At 40.4% G+C, this 18521-nt stretch overlaps 1 protein-coding gene across 1 annotated transcript; it reads right to left on the reverse strand.

Annotated features, from left to right (window-relative positions):
* Window positions 1-276: 276 nt before the first annotated feature.
* LOC149941034 (uncharacterized) lies at window positions 277-16806 on the reverse strand. The gene is made up of 5 exons (XM_090178112.1): window positions 16661-16806; window positions 4905-5093; window positions 4565-4821; window positions 3915-3975; window positions 277-2250 (listed from the first exon to the last, which is right to left on the reverse strand). The coding sequence occupies exons 1-5, from the start codon at window positions 16724-16726 to the stop codon at window positions 403-405; spliced, it is 2421 nt and encodes an 806-aa protein (XP_090034238.1). The 5' UTR covers window positions 16727-16806; the 3' UTR covers window positions 277-402.
* Window positions 16807-18521: the final 1715 nt, after the last annotated feature.

Genomic DNA, 18521 nt, shown 5'->3' on the forward strand with positions numbered 1-18521 from the left:
AATTTCACAATATATTACTACAAAGGTGTATCTAATTAATTGATAAGGCCGAAGATTTTAGACACTATTACATCTACGTACCGCCGTGGATAATATTGCATAGTGAATATAATAAAGGCTTATATGAATATAATATATGCGGTATTCGCGAATGCACTCTATCGAAGCGGCGCTTAATTTCATTACATTAAGGCGAGAGATATAATTTAGAAGTCCCCTTTTTAATTCTTTTAAAGTCCTTTTTTGTTTTTAAAAATTAGTGACTTCGTACCGGAAGTAGATTGTATTACTTTTTGAAATCCCGAAAATATCGGTGTTTTTCTAGGATTTTTCATAAAATATATATATTTAGTTATTATTAGATTTTTATTTATCGTTTATTTGAAAGGTAGCGACTAATCTTTAAACGGCAGTTATATGTATATTGTCCCTGACTAGTTGAGATGTTTGGCCAAACTCGGCCTGGACCATCAACAATTGACCAATGCCCGGCGTTTGAGGGGCGAAGGAGGCCACTCTTCTCCTCTCGCCGCTGAATGTCCGGCTTCTTCGTCTCCTCCTGATGTGGCCCCTGACCTTGGCCATCCAGGATTCTTCCGGGTCCAGGTTGAGTTCCTCGTCGTCCTCCTCGTCGGTCGTTAATTGGCTGCGTTCCACCTCGATTTGCATGGCTCGTTCCCTCATCATTTGCTGCTTGCGGGCGGATCGTTTGGGAGTTACTTCCGGCGACGTCATGGCCGCTCTATCCGGAAGTATCCTGGGTTCGTATTTGCCCATAGATGGACGGCGTCCGAAATTTCTACCCAAGCTGGACGTTCGCTCTCGGATGATCGCGGAACTTACGCGGGGACGATTTTCGTTCTTGAGTCGGGCGAGGTTGATGGGCTCCAAAAAAGTTTGTACTTCCCTTTTGGCGTTTTCGTTAATTCGGGCCACTTCCGCCGCCACTTTGCCTTTACCCTGATGCGCCGTGGCAGGTTGCGGCGCCGGAGACGGGGGCGCTTCGATCGCGTTTTCATCTAGTTCTTTAATTTTCTCATTATCCGTCGTCGCGAGGGGTTCTTTCTTTTTTTTCTTGTCTTCTTTGTCCTTTTTCGAGATTTTCTTCCGGAAGTAGGCGATGCCACGCTTCTTCTTCTCGGCTTTGATGATGACCGTTTCTTCGACGTCCTTGTTATTGCTCTTATTCTTGTTTTTCTCATCGTTCTTTTCGTTTTGTTTAATCATTTCCGCTTTCCGTAGAACCAAGTCGCTCTCGGACGGTGGTAGAGTGCCGTAACCCAAGGAGTCGTCCTTCTTTATTCCTCTTTTGAGCTCTTCCTCGGCGATGGTTTCAATTTTCCCTCGTACCACTCCTACGCCTTCTTTGGCCAGCCAAATTTCTGGTTCCGGAGCCGAGGATAAGCTGGAGGAAACCACGAAGACCCACTCGTCGGATTCGGGTTTGTACGAAGACCATCCCGTCGTAGCGCCTCCGGCCGACGAAGAGGTGGTGGTGGAAGTCATCGTCATAGCTCGGGTCTTTCTCCTGCCTTCTTCCCTCCACTCTTCCATGTACCCGGATGAGATGCTGGAGGTGGAGGACTCGTCCATCTTCATTTCTTCTCCTTCCGGTTCCGGTCTCTGGCCCCGCGGTACCCCCGCGTCGCCTTCGTTCTCTTCGACGGTGGACAGGGCGCCTTTGGAAGGATTATCGCGGGTGGTGGCGGAGGCGGGTTCGTTTTGGTTGAGCCACCAGGCGTCGCTGCAACAGGAACAGGAACAACTGCTATTGGAGCAACTGCAGGTACCGGAAGACCGCTTGGAAGACGGCTCTGGTATCTGCGCCCCTCTGGAGGGTCGTTCCTCCGCGGCCACTGCCCCGGCTTCACCGAGTTCCTCTTCTCGAAAGGAAGGGTTGTTGTCCGACGTGCTGTCGGAGCTGGGGCCGTGGGGCGCGTCCAAGTCGTTGAGGATCTTTTCCTCTTCCTCCAAATAACTTTGTCTCTGTCTTTGCTTTCGTCGCAGGCGCTCTTCGCGTTCCCGGTTCATGATGGCCACTTTGGCCAGTTCCCTTCGAAACTCTGCCAGAGCGATGTCGTCGCTTCGAGCGGTCATGGACCGAACTGTCGACCTCTTGCTACTGGTTCTCGAATTGGGCATTGTCACCGATCTTCTGTCACCCAGAACTCTTTGATACTGAGCCCTTCTACCGTGAATTTGACTTCCTAACCAATTGAGACGACTTTCCAAAATTTGAACCTCTTCTTTCTATACGGGAAGATACGATGGGTGGAAATTAAATTACTGAATTATTACGAAATTAGATACTTTCCAATAAAAAATTTCCCCTTTTTGTTTATTCTAAGAAATTGATATTCTCAAGGTTGAAATATGATATAAAAAGAAAAAAGCACTATGGGCGAAGAAGACTCAACATATTGCTTTTTACAAATTCCCTCTCTCCCCCTTGCTACTTCCGGATATACCTTGTCTCCAAAATCAAAATGACAAAAAGCGACATATGCCTTTCGCGAAGGCACATGGAGTTCGAGTGCCCAACTTGAAAATCCACTTTAAGACAGCCAACTTTTATATTTTAAGAGAAAATAAAGTAGCTAAGATCATTACAGCTTTCGAAAAGTCGGCCGTATATCGTCCCCTCAGGAAGATTATACACTCACTCCCTCCCCCTTCAGGGTCCTCCTCTTATCCCCCTCCCCGTAGATACGATATTACAACGACAGTCTAGATCTCCCTCAGCTACAGCAGTCTCCATGCATGATGGCACAGGCCATCTACTTTCTCCCAGACGCTGGAAAGAGAAGTCCCTTAAATTTCCAGAAAACCATCAGCCCTTAAATCTTGTTGTCCAGCTCGCTTCTACTAATTCCCCGGGCTGCGGATAGGAGAGGGGGGGACGCGCGTCCGTCTAGAGTCACTCCGACATCCATCAAAAGACGGGGCTCCGGTACATCGCTCCGAGGCACGTGCGAAAAGATGCTCCCGAACCTCATATCTCTCTCTCTCTCTCTCTCTCTCCCTCACCACGCGCCTGTCTCGCGCCAAATCAGACACGCCGAAGCCCGGGCGCGTTTTCAAATGTCTCGTGACTTGGGCTTTTCGGTCAATTTGTTAGAGGTCGCGAGAAGGGGGGATTCCGCGGGGTGACCAAACGGAGAAATACAAGTAGCTCGCGCGACGAAAGATAACCGATTTTTTTTTCGGCCTCCTGTATGACTGGCTGGCTGGATGGGGAGGGGGAAAAAATATTCCGGAAGCATTAAAAGAAGTTTTCCATCCGCGAACATTCGTTAGTCGTAAAAACGGCGGGATTCTCCCCTAGCTGCTTCCGGTTAGTTTAATCTAGCCCGGAAGTGATTTTCTTAGCCACTGGGTACGCGGGAGCTTATATCCGTATCGAGTATCAACCCTGAAAGGCGGCCTGAGGGTTCAGTCTGCTCGCTGAACCGCGAGGAATTTTATATACCAACTATTTGGGTGTAATTTCACTTCTAGTATAGGCTACAGGATTATTTTTGTCAAAAAATATTTTGAGCTGTTATTTAGTTATATTTTCACGAGCCCTTTTTTTGTTACTTTTTAACGGAACAACATCGATAGATTTTGAAGAGAATTGTTTTGAAAATAAGGAGTATTTTCCTCCAGTATCTCCAAATAAAAGTTTGTTGATGTAGAAACTCTGTCACGGGGCAGTCTTGGAAATGGAGAAAAGCTTTTAGAAATGCGAGGATCAGGTCGCTCCCTTGAGCTCCGCGAGAACAAAAATAAATTCGAGGGTGTGTTGGGTAAAGTATCGGAAGTCGATAGAAACCTCGAAGATGCGAACGTTGTTTGGGTTACTTGCGTCTGTCTATAGCGTATAGTTTGGCCCTCTACCCAAATTTCGGCTGGCTGAAAAAGAGTCGGCTTACCGTTAATCTGGTTTGCGGGATGTCGTAAATGTTATCCATCACGTCCGTCGATGATCGTTTACTGAAAATACCAAAAGAAAACAAATTGGTTTTTAATGTATTTTGAATGCGCGTTAGGCTTAAAAACTTTTCAATTTTAGAATTAACGTAACTAAAATATTCGGGTCATTGGATAAATCCAATCTGGGATGAAAGGAGTGATATTGTGACCTACACAACCTCTCTGCGTGCGTGACTAAGCCATAATTTGTTTTGGCAGTGCTGGATTAAGGACTAGGCATACTAGGCACAAGCTTATGGGCCCCCACCACTGATGAAACCAATGGATTTTTCACGTGTTCGGTTTAAGAGAAAAACATATCAGGCTTGTTGCTTTATTACTTGAAAAAAACATTATTATCGTTAAAAAAATCAGCTAGGCTAATACCCAAGGCACCACCCTAGACTTTTAAAGCCTTTAATTCAAGTGGCCGGGTTACAATGCGTAGGAGGGTGGTAGCAAGCCACGCGAGCCAACAGCTCCCTACACTAACTATTACCGTTAACCTCAACCCGTTTTGCGTTTTTACGCTTTCCACGCGCCACCAAAATCTGCCTTGAGCCTGGCCTTCGGTAAATCCGGTACTAATTTTAGGTGAAAATACGGATACCTGGACTTCTCGGGTTTCTTTTGTTCGGGTGGTGGTTCCCATCCCGTTGTCCACTCCGTTTGCGTAGACATGTCGCTGAAGGAGGTTGAGTCTTCGTCGTCCTCCCCGTTGGCCTCGCAGTCCATTCTCAAACCTCGGACCCATTCCTCCAGAAGGTCTTGCGGGGTTCCAGTTGGAGCCCTTCGACCTTCTTCCGGGGCTAAATTGGCGTTCCTCACGTCTTCGTACAGGTTTTCATCCAAAAGTTTTTCAATCTTCTAATGGACAGTCGTGAAAATGAAAACACAGGATCAATAAAGATTAGAATTTTTAAATTAAAAGTAATAATAGCGATTCGGACCTTCTGGACGGCTTTGTCCGGTACTTCAGCCATGCTGTTGGGTCTGGATTTCGGTGTAGCGGGCAGGGGACGAAGGTGCTTCAAGCTGCGTAGCTGCTTCAAGACCACTTGCGGCTTTTGCGTCCTGTGCCAGGCGCCTTTGTCCTCTTTGCAGTCGCCACCGTCCACGGAATGAGCAGAGCCGTTAATCTGTCGAAGATTAACGCGTTAGCTTGTTAGATATACCCAAAAGGGATCTAACCAATCTAATAACGTAAGCTTGATATCGCTCAACAGCGAGGTTTCAGTTTTTAAGCCATTGAGCCGATTGTATTGACATAGTTCAACAACGGTGTAAAGCTTTATAAGCCTAACAAATCTCTTTTGACGCGAACGACTTTCGGAATATTTCATTAAAATATCTAAAATGAACCTTTGTTTGTTTAAGAAAATCCCCCTGGAAATCGACGCTTTCAATCTGTCGTAACTACAAAAGCAGTCGGGTAAATCTTGTTCCCGGCTATAATGAAAACTTGGGCGCTCGTAATATTTGCATACTATCTGGCGCCTAGTATCTGCCTTATTTGCGTAACGAATGCTCTGGCGGCTTTAATGGGGCCCAAATATTAGCTTAAATGACGCGATAATCGTGATAAAGGGATCCTTGCCGGGGATTTAGCCATTATTTGGCGTGTCTGCGAGATCGCGACAGCGGGAGCGTATTGTACGATGGCTAATGTCTCGCCGCGCAATCGGAAACCCTTTCAGGAATTCGGAGAAGAATTTCGACTCCTTTCCACGTTAAAACATTTCTCTTTTCCACTCTCATTTCTATCCGTCTTTCTCTCTCGCGTTCCTACTTATCTTTACTTTTCATCTTGTTTATCGCGTAATTCCGACTGCCGCCGCTAGAGAGCGCCACTCCCCGGAGAGGCGCTCGCGCTAATTACGCGTAAATAAGGAAAGAACGCGTTTTCTCTCTCTCCGAGAACGATAAAGATCCGATGTTTCGCGTTTCGGAGCTGGTGGAGTTTCCGTATAGTTTATCCAACTTATCACCGCTGGAGATAGTTTCTCTTTCTGCCTCTAGTGTCTTGGCTTAATTTCGTGCCGGCAGACCGAGATGCAAAAATTACTTTTTTATCTGACTTAAATATCGCTCTTTCTAGGGAGAAATGATATCTCAGAAAGAAGAAATATCTTTCACCGAAAGTTTTACTTTCTGCCTGTTTTTTCCTCCGAATCTCGGAATAGCTAACTTTGGGAAAGATTAGAAACGATATGGGAAAACCTAGCAAACGCAATTTTTTTTAATTTTAGATATATTTCAGTTTCTTTATTTTATTATTTCTTATGGTAAAATATCGAAGTGAAAATAGTTTCGAGTTTACGAAATAAAACTCAGTTTATAAACTATAAACTAACCCAGCTCATTTTCAAATATTTTAAGCGTAAATTTATCGGAAGTTTCTAACTAATATTCGCCGCCGGCACTCTTGGGTATAAGTTTCAGTTTGTGTTGATATTTGTCGTAATGTTGATATTTCTTGTAATATTGGTATTGAGCCAAATATTTAATACGTATTTACATAAGTCTATAATATTTTCCATAAGTTTGTCACTTTTGGGAAAACGGCGACGGACCACTTCACTTTTGCATGTGAAGAATATGAAGTGTCACACTTATGTACCAATATTATACACTTATGATATTTATCATTGACGCATCCTATTTTCTGTCGTCTTAAATAGCAAACAAGTCGGAATTTGTAGAGAGAAAGTAATGAAAGTTATTTAAATTATTCGTATATTCTTTGAGCTTAGGAAATATAGCGCCATCTGCCTTAATATCCATCAACTAAATATGAGAAAAAATAACAGACGACTTTTGATTTTCGGTTGAACTTTCAGCTATTGCGCAGATACAATTTTGAACGAGCAGTCAGCTTTCATATATCATATATCATATAATAATAATAATCAGCTAGTCTAATACCCAAGGCACCACCTTAGGCCTAAGTCATCATGCGACTTTTGAAGCCCTTAATTCAGGTGGCCGGGTTACAACGCGTAGGAGGGTGGTGGCAAGCCCTTCAATTTAAAACTCGGTCGGTAGGCGGCGATACTTATGACCAAAATTTAAACTACGCACGAAGCCTATAGCGAACAACTGAAAATTATTTTATACCTCGCGTTCCTTTTGGGTTGTTTACTTAAATAGACCAAAGAAGAAGATAAGAAGCTACGAAATCTATTAGTAAAATAGATCTTGGTACGTAGCTGTTATCAGCGCCCGAATGGCTGAAAGCCCCGAGACAAGTTCCGTACAGTCAAACAGTGCAACAATGATCGTGGGCGAAGTGAGAATGCCCAGACGGCGCCATGTAGTCTGCACTCACTGCAGACGTTATTGACGTTTCGCTATTTTCCAGAGGATAGCAGACGGCATTAAGGAGGAAATGTACGTATATACTCGGTCATTAGTATTTGATACTTTTAAGCGACATCCCCTGGCGAGATGTCACGACCTACTAGCGCTATTTTTTGCTCCCATTTTCACTAAATTGCGATAAAATTCGATACCAGACCAAGCCGGGGTATTTATAGCAACCTTTTCCGAATCCCTCCTTGGCGTCAAATCGTTTTTGCAAACGGAATTTTATTGATATATCAACTGCTTAGTTTGACAGAAATATTTCATTGGCGGTAGATTTTTCCCAAAGATTGATTTTTATCAGAATTTATTTCCCGAAACGTATCATAACTCTGTACAGTTCATCAATTTAGTCTTCAAGAAGTCTACTTTCTACGTAAGTTCGTTTATTCAATTTCAATAAGTGTTGAATTATAAATGACCACGCGTATAGTACGCGAATGCAAAATTCTGGAAACACGGTAATATAGACTGCGTGATAAATATCCTTTTGGCTATAGAAAAAGATACTTGATAGTGTAGTTCTATTTTGTGTATAGTAGATTCGAGGCTTAGTTGACAATACTAAGAAAGGCTAGAAATTCGTCGAACATTTCCCGGCGCTAGATAGACCGTAGTTCCGACTATAACCGTAGAACCTAATTCCGCTTCCCCGAGAAATAAATCGCGTTGCTGCTTTTCCGCGTTACCAAAATTATCCGTCGAGGCGCGGTGGCGCTCTGGTCGCTACTATCCAAGAAAGGCTACACCATCATCCATCCCCGAAAGATAAATCCTTGAGATGTGATTAATATTATCCGGATCTTCCCTGTTTTGGAAAGAGAGATCATCGCGTCCGATAAACACTGGCTGATGCTTGGTGAATATCTCCACGCGCCTCGCTTGATAATCTTGTTTCCAATGAGGGGGAGTCACTAAAGAAAATGTACCTAAAAGATGGATCTGTGCCATCCCAACAATCGAGGGGTACCCCGAAAAAAGGTACTCGTTTGTTCAATAAATAGATCGAAAACCGGAACCAACAAAAATGTCGGCGGTTTTTGGGCGCGCTGTTTTTATTTCTGTGAAAGTCGTTGATATCCTAGAATGAACGATTTAAGAAAGGCAGTCTCGATGATTAGAGAGATAGGGCCCTTAGCAGCGTCGTTGATGTTTCGGAATTCAGTCTTTTTATCGCGTTTCCTTCCCAATATTTAACTTGTCACTGTTCTTGAATGTTGGAATTGTACGTGAAATTTCTGAACCGTAACCGACTTTTCACCTTTCTAACGTCGTGTTATAATAACTCGGAAGAAACCAACGTAGCATTTGTGTGTGGTGACGTGATCTACTACTTATTTTTTGTTCCCCGACTACTGAACATTTCGTGGCGTCCTCTGTTGACTAAAACGGAATTACAAATGCCTTTGTAAAATGTTGAATGGATGTATTCATATATATTAAATAATTTCAAAGTTAAAAAGTGTAATTTAAGTGTTATATAATTAAGCATTTCTTAAATATAATGATTTACATTAAAAATAGTTCATTTGAAATACATTAGATATGATTTTTAATTAAAAATATTGAAATTTATAAATTATATTAATTTTAAATATATTAGTTATAATTTTTAATTATAAATATTGAAATTTATAAATTATATTAATTTGAAATATATTAGTTATGATTTTTAATTATAAATATTGAAATTTATAAATTATATTAATTTGAAATATATTAGTTATGATTTTTAATTATAAATATTGAAATTTATAAATTATATTCATTTGAAATATATTAGTTATAATTTTTAATTATAAATATTGAAATTTATAAATTATATTCATTTGAAATATATTAGTTATAATTTTTAATTATAAATATTGAAATTTATAAATTATATTAATTTGAAATACAGTAGTTATAATTTTTAATTATAAATATTGAAATTTATAAATTATATTAATTTGAAATACAGTAGTTATAATTTTTAATTATAAATATTGAAATTTATAAGTTATATTAATTTACAATATAATTCTTTTGACTGTTTGTAAATATAGTAGTATTATTGTCCCCCAGAGGGCGACTACGATCAATTAAGCCCCGCCCATAAAATTCAAGGAAACATGGGGATACCTGTTTATTTGTTATCAGTTGCTTGAATCCGTTCTGGATTCTAAATAATACGTGAAATAAAATTGCGAAGAAATCCTTGATTTTGGAGCCAATTTATTTAAAGTGATTAAACTTTTTAAATCAATTTGTTACGTAACCTAAATTTGACCAACTTAATAATATACAAATAGCTGGAGCTATGTATACTATATATTTAGGTTGTAAAGTTTGGGTAAGTATGGATTCTTTTGTTTATGGAAGCTGCCAGTATCTCGATGGTTGCGGTATCCGGCTGCGTAAGAAAAGTCTTGGTTTTATTGAGCGATCTTTCTGGTGAACCACTCTCTCTCGGTTTTCGGGGGCGCATTTTTTACCTAAGTAGTTACGACAGGGCTGCCCACCTCGATCTAGTTTTTGAATAATATACAATGGCGGACACGGGTGTTATATATCCCTCCGCCACAAGCAGACTCGCGGCTCTGTACAACGCGAAAGATAATCCTTAGCGGCGGCGCTCACCGTGATTGATTAGTTTCTCGAGAGATGGCGCCACCATAAGCATTTCGTCATCAATCACGACGTTCCCCGAGAAAGGGGTCACGCGAGATTCCGTGACCTCTTCTAGGCCTGCCACGCGTTATAGCGTAGGCTCCGGCGGGAAGGCAGAGGTTAGAGAGCGAAAAAAGCAGAGCCGCTAACGCCGGCCGACGCGTAGTCTTTTTACGCGCGATTCTTCCGGAATCACTATGGCAACCGGCGACATTCTCTCGCGTCGCGGCTTCCCCTAGCCACTGAAAGGCGTGCTAATTTTACCCGACCCCCACCCTCAGCCCTCTATTCATCCCCTCTTCATATGGAAGGGAGGAAAGGTTCATTCTAAAACATTTCGTACCAGTTAGTTTTGTTTACTTCATCTTAGTGTTGTAAGTCGGAATATTTTCTGCGGAAAATGACCAAGACCTTTTTTCCAGAAAATTTTCCGTATTTTTCCGAAAAAAATAAAAAAAGTTTTCATCCCATGATTTGTCTATTATATTGTTTGCAAATTTAAATAAAGCGGCATTTTCGCCTCATTTTTTGGAATCTAAAAGTAAAACTAAACCTCTAGACTAGCTTTAAACTGATTAAAAATGTAATACTATTAATGTTTTGTAGTATTTTTACTGTTATTAGACATTTTATATCGATAAAAAGTTAAAAACATTAAAAACCCTTAAAAAGTAATTTATGTTAAAATTTTTATTTTTCCAATTTGCGGAAAATTTTCCGCAATTTATTTTTTCCGGTAAATTAACAACAGTACTTCATCTATCGAAAACTGGCAATTTGAAAGCTTACTAGCTGGGGTACCCCATATTTCTCCGAGGAAATATTCCTATTAAAAGCGCCAGTGACGAAACTCCGAATTAAGAAACTCTGGTCTTTTGGCTAAGATCAAAGTGTAGTATCTTGTATATAGCGGATATACCTAATTATTAAATTAATTCAATTAATTAAAGTTGTTTTGCCGCGTACCCGGTATTTCCCCGTGGAAATATGCCTATTGCGCGATTGGCGTGCGCCGACTTTTTTGTCGGCGGAGGCGTAGAACCAAAATTTAACGGCGGCGTCGGCGTGGCGCGCCGTTTATATGAAATTTCGTAGAAAATAAACTGTCTTTTATTTGCACTATCAAAGTAATAATTGAAATGTGATAAAGAAAAAACTACGTTTTTGTTAAAGCTGCAAAGAGATTGATATCAACGGAAAATCTGGTAGCATTGTTAAAATATTTTATAAATCGTCGCCATCTATGGTAGTATTTTTCGACGTTTTTCTTAATTGAAAATGCAATTCCAATACTCATGCTTTTCCCTATAGATAAAAATAGTATACCCGCCTGACAGCCATGGTTAAAGCTACGAAGTATCATTACCAATACCCATGCATTACCAAAACGTATTAAATATATGTCTAAAAACCTCAAAATGTATTTTCAAAACGTACTAAATGAACGCATAAAAAATGTCAAAACTTATTTTCGTATTTCAAATTTCGAAACGTACCGCTGGATCGGCTTATTTTATTAATTATCCCTCAGTCTAACTAAATACATTCTTAACAGGGCCGTAGCTAGAGCTGGGCGCCCGGGGCGCCGTGCGTGCGATAGGGTATAGGGGCGCCAAAATTGGTCCATATTATTATATTAGGGGGCGCCAAAATTGCAGCTCGCCCCTGGCGCCCTGATTCTTAACCAAACTTTTCCTATTCGAGTAATCTGTGTTGATAGGTTTGTTTACTATTAAAACTGGAAAATTTATAGGAAGTAAGCGCCCAAAATTCAAATTATAAGAAGAACGTATTGAGATCTCTGAGAAAGTATACCATATTTAGACCCCGACGACGCCGATGTTTTCTCGGCGCCCCGCCAACGGTTTATTATAATGTTTATCAGTGCTACCAGATTTTCCGTTGATATCAGTCTCTTTGCAGCTTCCAAACAATTGTAGTTCTTTCTTTATCAGGTCTGTTGGTATTTATTTGTACTCTTAACGTCTTAAACTCCGAGAAAAGGGATTTCTAAAACGTCCTTCAATAAAAACTAAATTTCATATAAACGCCGCACCACCGTTAAATTTTTCGTTAAATTCAACGCCGCCTCCAACAAAAAAGTCGGCCGCCGCCGTCACCGGTCAAAATTTCGCGGCGTCGAGGTCTAACCTTATTTTTCTCAAAAACAGAAGCTTAATCTAGCGCCATCTGGAGGTTGCAAAACTAGAATATCTTTGCCTCTTAATGATACGGATCTCTGAGAATAACGTGTTTTGAGTAACACTTTTTAAAAGAGCAGCCACTAAGGGGAGTTAAACTATTTCCACCAGTAGGAAAACGGGTGAAAGGTCATGGTTTTCATCGCCCAATAGAAAATAAGGGGAAAGGGCAATAACCTTTCACCTGGTTTCCCATTACCGGTTGAGACCCTAAAAATAATATGGCTTTACAAATTTGCATTATAACGAATTTGTGATGTTAGAAGTTTCATTTAAATCAAGGAGTACCTCTGCGTATTGTTCCATACCAGAGTGACTGAGGAAAATCATATCATCTCGGGCACGAATCGAACCTACGACCTTTGGGTAACCGTCCCTACGCCACTACCATTGGACTACCGAGGCCACGAATAATCAGGCCTCGGACATCCAATTTAACAATGACTCGATCTGGTTCACATTATTGACGGGATACATTTAACCCGTTGTTGACGTTGCCTTAGCATTTTAAACCAACTAATTTATACGCAGAGGTATTTATTAAAATCAGAGTTAATAAGAAACAAACCTAAAGTAGACGAACTAGATAAAACGGGAGTAATTTATGAGATAAAATGCAAATGTGATGAAAAATATATTGGTCAAACGAAAAGACAAGCAAAAAAACGAAGAAATGAACATATGTACAGTGTCAAAAAAGGAGATCAAAAAAATGGTTTAGCAGTACATATAAATAACAAAAAAACCCACGAAATAGATTGGGACTCAACGAGGGTTATGTGTCAGGAGGGAAATTGGTATAAAAGGTGCTTTAAGGAGTCGGTATATATTAAAGATAGAGGGGGGTTAAACTTAGATAGGGGGTCGGTAAACACGGAGGGATGGGGAGGTTTTAAATAAAAAAAATAAAAAAATAATTTGGAATTTTATTACTTGACACCAGGGGTAACATCAAAACCTTGCAAAAAGAAATTGTGAAATAAATTTAAAATGTATAATTGACTAGCTGAGGAAGGACCACGGTCCGAAAGCTTCTAATATTTGTAAATAAATAAAATATTTTAAAACTCCATTAAGTATCAGTCTTTTTTAAAAAAATTAACTATTCAAAATAACCAAGGAACAAAATTTTAAAATTTATAATTCCTTGATTTAAAATAAACTTCTAATTGTATTAATTCCTGCGTAATAATAAAAATAAATTCTCAATGAATTTGTGATGTAATTTACAAGAATTTTAGCTTCTTTTAAGAAGTTTAATAGATCTCAAGAAATAGGCGTGAGAACCCATATTTCATTAAATAAATGAACTTCGTGAAAACCTCATATTAGTACCATATCACAGAGCCACCTATCGTGAACCAGAATCAAAAACCAAGTCGTCGTGTCACGGAAATGTAAACATCTGGTCGGGAGGTGTGCACGGACCTTAATAATAACGTAGGCAACGGTTTATATTTACATTACCATACGTAAAATATCCGTTAAAAGCGTCAAACTAAAACTTTATTTTTAATTTTTTTTAAATTTATTATGTATGGAAATGCACTTATTTCATAGCAAATATAATTCATTTAAAAAAATTACAATGTGATACATATTTTAAACTGGGTCATTCAATATTAAAAAATATCTTAGTTTTTCCACATAGAGATGGCGCCGTATGTAGATTTTAGGGTGTGGCCATTCTGAAGACCATGGCAACAGGAGCCAATGTTATCGTTCAAGATTCCTAGGGAGCTAAATACGTTCTTGGTAATAGTTTACACAACGTTACCTCTCTAGGTCAACTGTATGATATAATAGTTAGTTCTAATATTTTGAAACAATTTATCAATAGGAGGCGCTGTTTGGTGTCCTGCCACGAAGTTCACGCGCTAACAGCGTTATTTAAATATACAAGAAGGCGTTTATAGGTAGTTGGGTGGTCTTTTTATTGGAAATTCTCTCGGAGCAAAGGGCGATGCATAAAACATGATAACGCCCGGAGCTTTCGCGAGAGGGCGCGATTTGTTTCCACTTGGAAACTGCGCTTGGGGCCCTTTTCGCCTTGTCTTTAGTTAGAAGGCGCTGCTGAGGCGGAAATACATTCATCACAAAGGTGGTAATCGTTCATGAATATGGAAGGAAACAGTACCATTACCGAAGAATCTTTTAAGAGAAAGAACGTACCGGTTTCCCTTCGTCGGGGAAAAAATTCCCATTTTCTAGTTGGAACTACCGCCGCTAGGGGAATTTAACGCCAGTAACGTTATTTTTTAACTTCCAAAAAAGGGCTGACAACGCGAGACAAGCTAAATTGTTTTAAATTTTTACGGCGGGGGGTAATAAAGTTTATGGTTTAAGGTAAAATCATCACTTCTACCTCGACTTGTAGATACTAGTCTAAGAGCTCGTTTCTTTGTACCTTTTTCTTAATATCTAACTTTTGACTTCACTGGCTATGCCTAAAATTACCGTCTTTTTATTTACAACGAGTCTGGCCGCCCTGTTTTTCGATTTTTGAATTACTCGGGTTTTTAAAGGGCGGATTATTGACCAGTTTCCTTTCCAGGAAATGAATGAGACGCAACTAGTGTCTGATTGGGAGAACTCGTGACAGCGAGTGACGCCACCTCCGCCCCAAGTTCTGATACATTATTTGCTGATGGAAAATTATGATTCAACTGTTAAGTCATTAGGACCAAAATAACTTTATTGAGTTAATCATCATCGTCTATGGTATACCAATTATTTTATTTTATTTTAAAAATTAAACAGTAAATAATTTTATTTATTAAATAATTTATTGATTTTTAAACTTTCCGAAATGTTACCAATGGCAACAGTTTGAATTATGGTTAATTTTAATGATGAATTTATGTTGAACTTTTGTTTATAATTTTTATATAAAAAATTACACGTGGTTTTTATTATAAATCCGTATTTATCCTCTTCCCGCCAAAATGTTTAAGCGCCATCTACTATTTATTTTAAGCATTAAAATCGAACCTCTAAAGGCTTCGCTCAAATGGTTGTTTCCCTGTAAGCAATTTGCGAATAGGTCTATAGATACGTCCAAGATAGTTTGTAGAAAATAGTTGATAAACGAGCAACGTTAGAAATGTCTTGTTAAACCGATTTAGGTTATTTTGACCTTTAAAAATACGTGGTCTACGATAACAAAACCTTATATATTTTCGTTCCCATTTCTATATTTCGGTGACCATATTATTCTGTCTAAACGGCTGTAAATGCAAACCGGGTTAATTGTTCCATTCTTTTTGGGGTTTTCCATTGTTAATTATAGCGACCCGAAAATAAATGTGTTAATATAAAACGCGCACGCGAACCAAAGTTTTCTTTTGATCAATTTGACTTAAAAAATTCGAAATAGAGCCACGCCTTTCTGCTTCTTATTTTCTTCATGGACAGAGCGCCCAAAATAAAGTAGATTAAGCCTGAGCCATAAATTCTTTCGAGCCTAACCCGTAAATGACATTAAATTGTTCCTTCCTTTTGGGGAAAGAAAAAAAAAGGTGTCGATAGTCCCTTTCGACCCGATATTTTTTTTTCACAAATAAATAGTTCTCGATTGATCGTTAATAGACTTAGCGGATTCTAAAAAAAAAAATTCGGTCATTTTTCATAGAGTGCTTTTTACTGAAGTTTTCGAAGTCGAAAACCGAGCCTTTCGCTATTTGGCGCGAAGTGGGACGCTCTCTGTCGGTCGACGCCGAAATGACTGCCTATACATACACGCCCTGGTACGATGACGTCACGGGTAATTTTTTCTTCGCCGCGGCTCCGCTCAATCCGGTTGCCATGGAGACGGATAAACGGAGGAGTAGCGGGAGAAACCGCGGGACTTTACGGGGCCCCGATTTTGGGGTCGCTTTATAACCAAATTAGGGTCAACCGTGTTTCTCTACCTCAACCCTGGCAGCTAGCGTGTGTGTCCATTTTCCATTTACCGACTTTTGGAAAATGCCGACCCATTTTTGTTTTTACAAGGTTAGGGCTTTACGAAAGGGTAAACATTCGAAATGGCGGCTAATTTAGCGATCCGAAAACCAAGGAGGATATTAAAGTGGCCTCCACTTTCCTAAATTAACACCGCTCCGTGGATAGTTCGGTTATAGCTTAGAGAGTTGGTGGTACATTTGTATCTACGTGAACTTTCCAGCGACGTGGGAAACTCGGAGCGTATCAGGATTTGGTCCCGTTATCTAGCACTCTGTTTATTTAGTCCCCCTTTTAACTCCGGAACTAGCCGGGTTGTTTATTCGGGGAAAATGGAGCGACGGCTTATAGTCCGAGTTGCGTCTACCTCGTTGTACCTTTTAAGTTTTTATGATGTATCATGTATTTCGCATTTTGTTCATTCACGCCATTGCTACTCTTTTAAAATATTGCAGCCATAGCGGTATAAATTTAAGTAAAAGCTAGCTCATCTTTTGGCAAAACGGTGTGATACTTAAAATCCACTAAAAGTATATCGTAGCAGTATTTACCTTTGACTTGGAGGTACTTTTTTTCAGAGAAGCGCAGCACAGTACGCTGGAACACATATAGCACATTACACAATTTCACCGGGATAAAGTGTCCCAATTAAGGCTATTCCCTTCCTCCGTTTGTCTCTTCCGTTTCGGGAAAACACTGTTAAACGTGTCGCTTTTTAGTCCCAACCGAATGGTCACTACAAACGACGACGCATTTTTCCATCCGATTCGAAAGTTCTCAAAGTCGCGCTCTCCGACTGTTCCCTCACTCGGTGCCTTGGTCAAACCCGTCCGTTGTCTCATTCGCGATTGCAAATCGCCGAGTCCAGTCCGTACCGACAGTAGTAGCTTTTCATTGATTAGCCCTACTTTAGCAGGGATCGCCTTTTCCCAACCCTTTCTCTCTCTCTCTTTCTCTCTCTCTCTCTCTCTCTCTCTCTCTCTCTCTCTCTCTCTCTCTCTCTCTCTCTCTCTCTCTCTCTCTCTCTCTCTCTTTTCTTTACTTCGGACTCTTTTAAAAAGCGCCAATCATCGCTTCCTCGATCGCCCACTTAAGTCCCCAAAGTGGGCCGTACGCTTTCCGAGTAGAGGCGAGATCTTCCGGTGGTCTTGGCTCGGATGGACGAAATCTTTGGACACTCTTCTTCGTACTCCGGCCCTATGAGAAGTGGGTCAAGTATTCTGGAACGTCGCCGAGTCTTTAGTCGCTTTTGACCCAAATATTATTGCTTCCGATTTTGAAAAAAAAGTCTCGAAGTTTTCTAAAGTTGTTACGGGGGTAACGCGAAGAAATGGGCTAAAAGCGTCTGCCACGCGTTAATGTATTTTTAATACAATTATAGCCAGATAGCGCTCTACTTTCTTACGTCGAAGAAAATGGGAGCCGAGAACAATTAAATGCGTTTCTTCTCTGCCTCTCTTTTTCAGATAACCTTTGAAGGGGTCCCGTTAGCTCGGACCACTCCGCGGCAGTGGCCACTTGCAGGTGAAAAGCGAAACACTGTTTTCTGTTTCCCGCTTTTTGCGTCTCTCTCTCTCTCTCTCTCTCTCTCTCTCTCTCTCTCTGAAGAGCAGACGAACTGGAGCCGACATATCGTCGCCCTTTTTTAATCAATATAGAATCGCTGAATATACAGAGTATACGAGCTAGCTTAATAAGTACGCATAGTGTTTTGAGATCGCGCCCCGTCAAAAGAGTCACCAATCCTCTCTCTCTCTTTTCTGGCGGTATTAGTACTTTCAGTGAGTTTCAATTGAATGTTTGGACAAAAGCTGCTAGAGGGGTGAAGTTCGCGTCAATTTATTACTAGCCGCGCTCTCAGCCGAGTTTTCCCTCCACCTCGAAGGTTGGGGATAGCCCTACCTTACACGGCTGCCGGGTTTATGACTCAGAGTATGTACCTGGACATTTCGGAGCCGTTTTACCTATTTTAGCCCCCTCCCCTCCCCTTCTTGATATGATAAAGCCTCTTCTCCCTTCGAGGTATAGCCATTCCAAGTGCCGACAGCCAGACGAGCCGGGCTATGGCGTCACAGAAACACGATCTCCACCCACCCGTTACTCTTTTCACCTTTAAATTTCGTTGCCTTACTCATTTTAATCCCTCCCTCCCCTCTCCACCAATTTTGTTATCTCGCCTACATCTATACAAAGTAAAAGATAGACAAAAATAGCCCTTTAACTGTTTTGTTTATAGTAATTATAAGGGTTAAAATTACGCGAAAGTAAATTTGTCGCGTCTCAGAGTTTAAATTTTCCGGATCAATAAACTGATTATAAGGTACAAAGATAGCGTAACTTCGTAACTCGTTCTTCCCCTTTTCCGCTGAAGATTTCCCTCGCAAAATGTCGAAACTTGCGGAAGTTGCGGAT

The sequence above is a fragment of the Leiobunum rupestre genome, chromosome 6 (genome assembly GCF_980474605.1).
Source record: "Leiobunum rupestre chromosome 6, qqLeiRupe1.1.hap1, whole genome shotgun sequence".
In the NCBI taxonomy this organism is placed as follows: domain Eukaryota; kingdom Metazoa; phylum Arthropoda; class Arachnida; order Opiliones; family Sclerosomatidae; genus Leiobunum; species Leiobunum rupestre.

What these genes read in the sequence shown, in the direction of transcription:
- LOC149941034 (XM_090178112.1), bottom strand. Translation starts at nt 16,726, where the DNA reads ATGTGCTATATGTGTTCCAGCGTACTGTGCTGCGCTTCTCTGAAAAAA. An exon ending in AAAGTACCTCCAAGTCAAAG is followed by an intron (nt 5,094 to 16,660) that starts GTAAATACTGCT and finishes AATCTTCGACAG; the next exon opens with ATTAACGGCTCTGCTCATTC. An exon ending in TCCCGCAAACCAGATTAACG is followed by an intron (nt 2,251 to 3,914) that starts GTAAGCCGACTC and finishes CTTCCCGTATAG; the next exon opens with AAAGAAGAGGTTCAAATTTT.